The sequence below is a fragment of the Populus euphratica genome, unplaced genomic scaffold (assembly GCF_000495115.2).
Source record: "Populus euphratica unplaced genomic scaffold, PopEup_1.0 scaffold871.1, whole genome shotgun sequence".
NCBI lineage: Eukaryota > Viridiplantae > Streptophyta > Magnoliopsida > Malpighiales > Salicaceae > Populus > Populus euphratica.
In genome coordinates, this window is record NW_011500729.1 from 21,479 (window position 1) to 31,729 (window position 10,251).

The following is a 10,251-nucleotide window of genomic DNA, read 5'->3' on the forward strand; positions in this document are numbered from 1 at the left end:
GATTTCTCTGTCTGACATTGAAGTGATGCTGTGAACCTGCAGATATAGTTTGGTGGGACAATGGATGGTTTTCTTCAATAATCTTGCAGCTAATCTTCTGTCATCTTATCACCGGTTGGTGCACAGATGCACTGGCCTTGTTCTGGAATGAGTTTCTTATTCTAGCCTGGAGAACTGCAAGTCTTGATCTCCCATGCTTCCACAAGGGTGTTCTTCAAGTGTTGGCCTGCATATTCGGGCCTTGCACTGCTATTCGCTCCACACTTCGGCCTGTATTGTTTGCCTATTTTGTTTTCTGGGGCGTTAGCACAGGCCCACTGTTTTTCCCCCTTACCATCGACAGCATGTCATGGTTTATCATGTAGGATATTTCTATAAAAAATATACGTGAAGTAAACAAAACTGGGAATCTTGAAGACTTTGACTTTTAAAATGAGCCATAGCATGGCAGATTTTGACGGGCTAAATGACCAAGCATTTGAAATTTCATAGGGTAGCCTAATTTCAAATGTTGGGTTTTATCTGTCCTTAGTCAAATCTCAATAGATCAAGGTGTTGATTGATTTCCATCAGTCTACCATATTAGAGGTGTTGAGCTTTCTCATGAGAACGAGCTGACACCACCCAATGGACCACACACTTAGAAGAAAAGAAAACAGCAGCAAAACTTGACATAAGAAAATAACAAGTTGCTGTTAATTTAGTCACCATGATCCATTACAAAATAAAAAGACAAAATCATGAAGTTGAGAGATAAAAGAGAGAGAACATCATTGCTTCTCTCTTCTTTCTCTCTACCAACCAGCTAGCTTCACTATTTTCCAACAAACAGCAGATCAAGAAGATAAACATCATCACCACCCACTTCCTCTATCCACAAGGTGATAAAAAGCAATCTTCCTTTTATCTGTCTTCTTTTGTTTCTGTTGTTTTGTTGGTAAGTTGCTAGTCATGAAAGTGAATTGAAGGATGGTTTTATGTATACAAAATTAACCAATGTGCATTGCTACCTCAAAGATGATTGTAACAAATGGAAACTATTGAAGGATTAATAAATAATCTGTTGCCATTTCCTTGTAGCAATGCTTGTTAGTGTGTAAAGAACTTCCATAGTTCTTCATCCATAAGGTACAGAACATTTTTTTTTCCTGTGAATTTTATATGGCGCTGGTTGAGAACACCATATACAAAGTGTGAACAATCCAAGCTTGATGTAGTTTAAAGGTTCTTAGTTTGAACTTTAAAGGTTCATGTTTCTTGTTTTCTTTTTTCCCCCCACCTCTGATAATCCGTTTAATCTAGCCCCTTCTTGTCTACTGTTCTGTTCTCTTTTTCAATCTTTGGTAATGTTCAATGGAGTTCCGGATTTGAATTGTTGTCTTAAATCTTTGGCAGTGTACTTTCTAGTTCTTTTCATGCGTATATTTGAGAGGATCTTTGCAGTAAGATTTTCTTTAGTCTTGAGGAAACATAATCTGTCTCACTTCCTTGACATATGAAAGAATAGCAAGTTGTTTCTCTGTATGTTTTATTCTGCTAAATATTTGTGCGAAGTGAAGAGGGCATTAGGGGCATAAATCATCCTTGTGATTTCATATATAGACATCATCTTAAATAATAGAGGTAGATTCTAATTTTGGCAGTGTCCCAAGGGATCAATCTGTTAATTTTATCAAGAGTTATACCCCTTTTCTTGGATCATCGTGATCATCGTGATTGAACATGTTCTACTTTTTAGATATGTATCCATGATAGGATAAACAAACAAGTGCTTTTGATGTGAATATAGGATTTTACCTCCTGGAGATTCTAACAAGTTGTTTTGACAAGGATGTTCTGTTTTCTTTTGTTGCTTGATTCTTGTCCTCATTTCTTTTGATTCATTGTTTAGTTTATTTGGATGCTGTGCAGAGAAAGGGAGATGGAGGCTGAAATGGTGGATCAGTACTGGTGTCATATGTGTTCTCAGATGGTGAACCCGGCAACGGAAGCTGATATTAAATGCCCCTTTTGTGAGAGTGGTTTTCTGGAAGAGATGGGCAGCACGAGAGAAGTCAACAACAGTGGCTTTGATTTAGGATCAGAACATGTGTTCTCCCTTTGGGATACAATCTTACTGGACCTTACGGATGGCTTAGGCACTTCTGGTTTGAGAAGCATAGCTCAAGAACATATTAGCAGTCCCAGTTCACCATATGAAGATGAGCTAGACTTTGAGTCTTTACATCGGAGAAGGGGTAGAAGAAGCGCATCTTCAGTCCAGAGCTTACTTCAAGATCTTAATCTGGGAGCAGAGAATTATGAAAATGACAGAGAGAGCACTGGCAGCAGCAGCAGCAGCATTTTGATTTTGGTTAATCCTTTTAATGAAGAGGCAATAATTCTTCAGAGTCCCGATGATACGAACCAAGCTGAAAACCCAAGTCAAAACGTGACAAGTTCTTTCCGGGACTACCTTATAGGACCTGGTGTGGATTTACTGCTACATCATTTGGCTGAGAGTGGTCCTAACCGTTACGGGACTCCTCCAGCAAATAAAGAAGCAGTTAAAGCAATGCCAACAGTTTCCATTAATCAGAATTTGCAGTGTTCAATATGCTTGGAAGAGTTTGAGATTGGATCTGAAGCAAAGGAGATGCCATGCAAACACAAATTCCATGGAGAGTGTATTGTTCCATGGCTGGAACTTCATAGTTCCTGCCCAGTTTGCAGGTTCCTAATGCACTCAGATGATTCCAAGACTGAAGTCAGTCAGTCGAGAAGTGACGCAGAGACAATGGAGAACAACGATGCTAGAAACACTTGGGTCCCTATCTCATGGCCTTTTGATGGTTTGTTTCCTTTATCAGGATCTCAAAATGGTGGGAGTTCTATTTCAGCACCCTCGTCGACAACGATGCCTGGAAGTACTTCCTACACCGATGAAACTTGAACACTTGGTTTTTTGTTCCTTTCTGTGTTTCCTTGGCTTTCTTCTGTATATTGCCATCTTATCTTAGCAAAATGGTACACTCTCCATATGTAAATAAAGCAATGATATTGGTGCCTTTTTGTATCGTGTAAGCAATTTTGACACCTGATGATGAGATTCCATATAACTAGATTTCTGGAATTGGATTTAGGCAGTCTGGTTGACGAGTAGCACAGAAGAGAACGCAAGAACGTAATTTGTTTCCCTAGCTAGTTCTAAATCCTAGATTTAAATCTGAGCTGATGATCTGCTTGACCGAATGACACAGACCTTACAAGTCCCTCCTTTTCCTTCGCCGTCTTCGTCTCTGTCTTTGTTCGTTAGATAAAAAGACAGATTAGGCTCGGGAGAAAAGTTGATGCTGCTCATTTCAGGTTTGCAAATTCTTTCACCTGAAACTAGGACTGCAGACTCAGAAATCTACTGAATTTTGGGCCTTGGAGCTTAAGGAAATGAGAGGAGGAGTTCTCAGAATTCCGTGGGTTTTGATGCTGCTTCTTCACTTCTTGAAAGATCTGTCCAGAAGAATGAGATGCTACTGCAGCAACACTTTTCTTAAAAAGTTGATTGCTTGAGTTGCTGTGCTTCATTTGTTACTGTCAGGCTTGACGGAACCTTTTCTCGTTGTGGTTGGATTGGCTCCAAGCTAAACAATGCAGCATTGCATTGGCCTCCGGGATTAAAACTGTTTACTACTAAATAGGCCAGTAATATTTTTTAAAGGTGAATAAAAACTACTGAAGCATGGGAAAACAGAACTCATAATGCATCTACGCAGAGCACAAAATAAATTGCCAAAATTGTGAAGATGCTCTCTTCAATATTCAGTTACTTATCATTGTTCCAACATCACTTAAACTTAAACAGACGATAAACTATTAAAAAATTAGATGCCTCATCATCTGTAAAATCTTTCAACCCAATCTGTCCACAATATGATCACTGCACTCGCAAGATCTTGATAACAGAGGCAGTACCAATCTTGTGCAATGCTACAACCGAGTCTCCTGGCTTGCACAGTCCCTTCATCTTCGCATATTGGAAGGCCATCTCAATTGTTTCTTCAGTGGACTCACTATGATAAACCTTGCCTGATACTGAGGTCAAAACAGGCATCAGACCCCGGTAAATAAGGCTATGCCTTGCTGGAGCTTCATCACTGCACGACCCCTCAAAGGAATCATTTCTATTCTCTGGAACGATCATTGACAAAATTGGCATGCTTGGTCGGTACTTAGACACCAACTTTGCTGTGGTTCCACCCTTGGTTAGGACTAAAATAAATGCTGCTTTGATGGTGTTTGCTGTCTTGACTGCTGAAGAAGCCATACTTTCTAATGGGGTCATAGGCATAGGAGCAGTTGCCATTATTGTCTTGAAAAGATGCCCATAATCTATGAAGTTCTCAGCCTCCATGCATATTCTAGACATGGTTTCAACAGTAAGCTCAGGGTAGGCTCCAGCAGCAGTTTCTCCACTGAGCATCACACAATCAGTACCATCAAGAACTGCATTGGCAACATCCGTAGCCTCAGCTCTAGTAGGCCTTGGAGACTTGATCATGGACTCCAACATCTGAGTAGCAGTCACTACAGGCTTTCCTTTTATGTTGGCCTTGTTTATCATCACTTTCTGAGCAAGAAATATTTTCTCAATTGGAATTTCCATTCCCAGGTCACCTCGTGCAACCATAAATGCATCAGAATTTGCAAGAATGTCATCAAAATTAGCAACCCCTTCTTGATTTTCAACCTGCCAAAATATAGAACCAAAAGGTCAATTTGATGATCGTTTTGCTTCAAAACTGTAACTCAGCAGCATATAGCCTGGTGTTAGCTAATCATCATGGAGTCACTCTGTAGGCATTTCTATGTTATTTGTGTCAATTCAAAATTGTAAATCCTAAGAAGTCACCCTTTAGTTCTAACAGAGAAAATGAAGGCCCACTTTGAAAGTTAACTCTAGAGGCATATTGGCACAAGATTCAGATATTATCGACTTACCTTTGACATGAGAAGGATGTTCTTTCCATCATTCCCTAGCAGCTTTCTGACCTCCATGAGATCTGAACCTTTGCGAACAAAGGACAGTGCGATCATGTCAATCTTATTAGGGACACCCCACTTCAGGATATCCTCCTTATCCTTCTCTGTTAAGGTAGGGAGATCGACGACAACTCCAGGAAGATTCACATTCTTCTTCTCACCCAAAACAGCAGAATTTTCACAGCGACAACGGACCAATCCCGAGTCCTTGTCACAAGCCAAAACTGTTAGTGAAATTGTGCCATCAGAACACAAAATAACACTTCCTGGCTGAACATCTTCAGCCAACTTCAGGTAGCTCATACAGATCATATTCTCATCACCCTTTAAGCTATAATCAGTAGTGATAAGTATCTCCATGCCCTGCTTGAGCTGCACAGGCTTCCCATCTTTCAAGAATCCAGTCCGAATTTCCGGTCCCTGTACTCATCACAATTTGCGAATATTCATAGTCAGTCAAGTTCCAAGTATTGCACTAGAATTCAGAAATAGCTGGCAAAATTCGGTATGATCTTTAAATCATCTCATGGCAAAATAAAGACATTTAACTCATTATTGAGAGGAAAAAAAAAAATAGGGCAGCATCCAAGGTAGACGATATGTTTGCAAACCAGATCCAATAACCATAAAAGAACATTGATTCCCAATGCAGCCTATCCCCCCAAATGCAATTATGCAAAGGTTCACACATCATCAACAAGTTTTTATTCTTTTAAAAGCAGAGAACATATTCTGTAGAACTTAACGTGCATTCCATTGTCTCTTTCCATATGTATTGATTATACTAAAACTATGGCTAAAGGAAGTTTATACTGACAATAATGATATGGGACAGGGTTGACCTCAAGAAAAAATTAATTATTTCCCACAGAGAGAAGCACATCAAATTGATGATATTGGGCACAGAAAAAAGAATGGCTGTTAATAATCTAATGTAGATTTCACATGGGAATCTCAAGAGAATTAACATCAAATTAGCAGTAATATTATCATGGAAAATTAAGGAACAAAGTAAAAGAATTCAAAGAACAAAAAAAAAAACTATAATCTCCTAAAACAAAAACATTAAGAAATAATAATAATAATAATAAAAAAGAAAATCTACAAACAAACGCTAATGCATTAAATGGAGAAAACAAAAAAGACAGGAGTTAAGAAAGATATTGGCACCTTGGTGTCCAACATGACAGCACATAGAATGCCAGTATTGTTCATGGCAGTCCTAAGATTATCAAGGGTTTCTTGGTGATAAGCATGAGTTCCATGCGAAAAGTTGAAGCGAGCAACGTTCATGCCAGCCCTTAAAAGCCTCTCAATCATCTCAACAGACCTTGACTGTGGCCCTAACGTGCATACTATCTTCGTCTTTCTCGTCCTCGTGTCCTCCCCTACCACCAAGCTTTGACCACCTAGAACATTCTCCATTGTCGCTAATTAAAAACTTGAAGAGAAAACGAAAACAGAGATTTTTAGGTTACTACAAAAGTTGGGGAAGTCTAAAAGGGTTTATGGAGGGTTTTTCAGTTGGAGAAATGGAGAAATGGTAATGACAAGGGCTAAGGGCTGTGTGTGTGTCTATATAAGGTTAGGATTATACTTGCCGTTTAGTCCACTTATTCATGGTATTAATAAAAGTTTAACAATTTAAAAATTCTTTGAGAACAAGGGTGAAAAAGAAATATTCTTTTTTTTAAAAAAAAAATTAGGATGCCTTGTGACTCAAGGAAACAAAAGGAGAACTTCTAAAATTTTGTTTTGTTTGTTTAGGAAAACAATTTCTCAAGGGAGACACAAATAGAAATTAATTATTGTTTAAAATACTTTTTACCCTCATATTTTACTTTTAGATTATAATAGTGTAATTTTTTAAAATCTCTAATTTGATCCTCGAATATTCTTTTGCACAATTGAGTTATTTTAAGACCAAATTAAAGTTAATTACATGGTTTTTTTTGTTTTTTTGTAAGGGATAGTTGAATTGAAAAAAAAAAGGACTAAAGTAAAAAAAATGGATAATAATGGTGGCAGATTGAAAATTTTAATCAAAAATTTATTTAAGTCCCTCATCTATTTTAATTAATAGGTGAACACTCCTTTGATTTTTACAAAATTCAACTTTGATACCAAACTTTATTTTACTTATTTTTAGTCTTTTTTTTTTGTTGGAGAAGAGGAAAGAGGTCATTGGAATCCAACTTATAAAAAGAAAATATCCATTGGTGAAGAATTTGACTATTAATATGGTTGTGTTTTTATGTCAAATAATTTCATATGATTAGAGTAAATGAAATTATAATTTTTTTTTACCATAAAAATATAAGCTTAAAAAAGTTTTTTTTTTCTTAGTGAATTTTAGGTTTTAATGTGATTTTTTATGTTCTTCATAGCCATGAATTTGTATTTAGTTTTTTCCTCCAAATTATAAGGTTGAATAAACAAAGCATTGCCTGCTAATGCAAGCGACTTGTTATTTTTTTTCCTAATATATGGGGTGGATGACATGTTGTCCTCCTCAATAAATTAAAAACAAAATATAAGCCAGTGAATAGGCTATTGCTTGATTGGGTTAGGTGCTAGGCCTGACCCATTAAGCCCAAAATATTTGGCTTGTTTTTTTTTTAATTTTAATTTTTAAAAAAAATAACGCATTAGTTGATATTTTTTTTTTCAAATAAATTTTAAGTTGATGTTTTAATTAGTTTGTGATGATTTTTTTTAATGATATTAGGTGTTTTTAATTTTTAAAGAGGTATGTATTATTTATATGTGATTTTTTCTTAATTTTATATATATTAATTTTTTTTAAATTGATTTTTTATAAAAGTTTTCATGTGTGTAGCCTTTCATTATTTAGGTATGCTTAGTTTTTAAAGAGGTGTGTATGATTTATATGTGATTTATTTAATTTTATGTAGATTAATTTTTTTTAACATTGATTTTTTATAAGATTTTTCATGTGTGTAGCCTTGCATTATTTTTTGTTTTGATTTAATAAAATTTATATTTGTGTCCATTTCTATGTTTTTTTATTACAAATTTATTTTGATAGAGAAATTTATTAAACATAACAAAATAAACCACTTGTGTTACGATGTTAAATATTTTGATCTTTATTCGCTTGATTTTTTTACAGCAACTCAGTATTAGATTGATGTTTTATTATTATTATATATATATATATATATATATATATATACACACACACATATAACACTAGAGTCTATAAGTTAGTTCATAAGCTTGGCGTGCTAGCTCGGGTTATCTAGTTAATAATTTTGATGAGTTCACCTACTGGTTATATATGCTTTTTTTATTTTTAGTTCTTTAATTATTTTTAATTGTTTTTTCTTGATTATATTCTTTAATATTGGATTGGTTGAGAAATAAATTGCATGGATTTTTTTTATTTCTTTAAGGTTATTATTTTCTCAAATAATTTTTTATTTTTAGGTTGGTGCTAAATTTTGTGACTATATATTTTTATTATATAAGTAAAAAATTATAAAAAACAAATTATTAAACTTAATGGAATACATGACATAGTTTGCTTGGGAGCTGAGATCGATCTAATGTGTCATTCTTTTAGTAGTTTTTGGGAAAAAAAAATGGTTATTATCTTGAAATTTTATTAAAAGCTAAGCTATATTTTTTCTAATCATCAAGATTGCATTTTGATATATGAAATCAATCAATATAATTCGAGTCAACTCTCTCATAATTTAGTTTCAAACGAGTTAAAAAAAAAGTTAGGTTACGAGATTTCAAAATTAATTCATTAAGCAAGATTTAATAACACAATAAAAAAATTCTTCTTATTTTTAATATTTTTTTACATTTTAAAAAATTTATTTGACCTGTGGTGTAAAGCTTGCTAATAAACTATTGCTAGTTATGCCGGTTTATGCATATAAAAATATATAAGTAGGAAAAGAATCTCGGAAGAAATTATACTTTTTTTCTTGTACAAATAGAAAATTCCTCTCATTTTTTTATATAAAGAGAAAATTAATTTGTGAGTTGGATTAACTCGTCTTTCCCAAACTTAGAATAATAAGAAAAAGAAAAGCTGAATTATATTTTATCCTTGGATTCCTCTTTCCCAAAATTAAATTAATAATAAAATATGCTAAAGTATGTTGCACTATATATTCTAGTGTCTACCGTGTAATCCTAATTCCATGAATCGCTAATTTTATTGTGGAATGTGGAGAGGTGTAATTATAATATGATAACTAGACCGAAAAAATATCCGGATTGCAAAATAAAATAAAAATAAAATAAAATAAAATAAAATATATTTATTTAATTAATGATTAATTATTTTATGTTACTAACTTAATTACTTACTAATATCAATTCATAATCACTCTAGATAAATAAATTTATCCCTTTTTAAATTTGGATAAACTACAATAACCTTTCTTAAATATCATGGTGAAATGTGAAATTATAAAGTCCGTCTAATTAAAATATTGAATATTTGACAAGAATTCCTTCACATTAAAAATATTATTATTATTTTTTTTAAATCCCTTTTAATTATATCTAAAACTCATTGGATAATATTAAATTCATTCCCTAGAGGAATTTTAAAATGCAAAGGACATTTCACGCACAAGAGAATATGGAAGAAGAGAGGAAAGGCTGGGAACCAATATTCTTTCCTGGATGTTTGGATGGCAAGAAAAGAGGAAATTCAAAGAATATAATCAAACACTGAAAGCTTCTCTTCTTCCAAAAAAAACACAGAAAGCTTCTCCTTCACAGTCTAATGTCCATTGATCTTCCATGTAATAATAATTAATGATTGGTGGAATCGAGTGCTGCACCGCCCTCAAGAAGCATAAGGTATAATCCTCTGTCGGCGGCTTGTATCAACTTGGACCATTGAATTTCATGGCCATCATCAAAGTAAAAGCTTGGTAATATATACTGAGCTGAAGAACAATGGTAGTCTGGCTAAAACTAAACGGCTATGATTTAACTCGTGTTAAATCATAACCTAACCACAGGGGCTCGAAATATCGGCAAGGAGTTAATACCCTAGTTGTAAGACCAGGCTGAGTCGGGGCCGGCAGGTCAACATGCCGACCCGGGCCTAGTCTGGTTCACAAGAAAACCTCGACTTTCTTTTAAAGATGTCTTTAGAAGCTTAAAAAAAAATATTAGAGTTGATTGAAGTTCATTTATTTAACGTAACTTGTTTGGTGTTATGGTTGTTGTTGAGGTTGTTAT

At 34.4% G+C, this 10,251-nt stretch overlaps 2 protein-coding genes across 6 annotated transcripts; one reads left to right on the forward strand and one right to left on the reverse strand.

The window, feature by feature from the left end:
• The first annotated feature begins 712 nt into the window (after nucleotides 1-712).
• On the forward strand, nucleotides 713-3,112 carry LOC105116171 (E3 ubiquitin-protein ligase RING1-like). Of its 5 annotated transcripts, none has more exons than XM_011013379.1 (2): nucleotides 713-881; nucleotides 1,892-3,112. In XM_011013379.1, exon 2 carries the CDS (start codon nucleotides 1,901-1,903, stop codon nucleotides 2,930-2,932), a length of 1,032 nt encoding a protein of 343 aa, XP_011011681.1. In that variant the 5' UTR covers nucleotides 713-881; nucleotides 1,892-1,900; the 3' UTR covers nucleotides 2,933-3,112. The 5 variants fall into 5 exon arrangements, with proteins under 5 accessions (XP_011011681.1, XP_011011682.1, XP_011011684.1 ...); XM_011013380.1 differs by having other exon boundaries at nucleotides 714-881; nucleotides 1,912-3,112; XM_011013382.1 differs by lacking the exon at nucleotides 713-881 and adding an exon at nucleotides 914-937 and having other exon boundaries at nucleotides 1,912-3,112.
• Nucleotides 3,113-3,684: 572 nt separating this feature from the next.
• On the reverse strand, nucleotides 3,685-6,631 carry LOC105116173 (pyruvate kinase, cytosolic isozyme-like). Its single transcript, XM_011013383.1, has 3 exons — nucleotides 6,187-6,631; nucleotides 4,975-5,436; nucleotides 3,685-4,723 (listed from the first exon to the last, which is right to left on the reverse strand). Exons 1-3 carry the CDS (start codon nucleotides 6,439-6,441, stop codon nucleotides 3,911-3,913), a joined length of 1,530 nt encoding a protein of 509 aa, XP_011011685.1. The 5' UTR covers nucleotides 6,442-6,631; the 3' UTR covers nucleotides 3,685-3,910.
• Nucleotides 6,632-10,251: the final 3,620 nt, after the last annotated feature.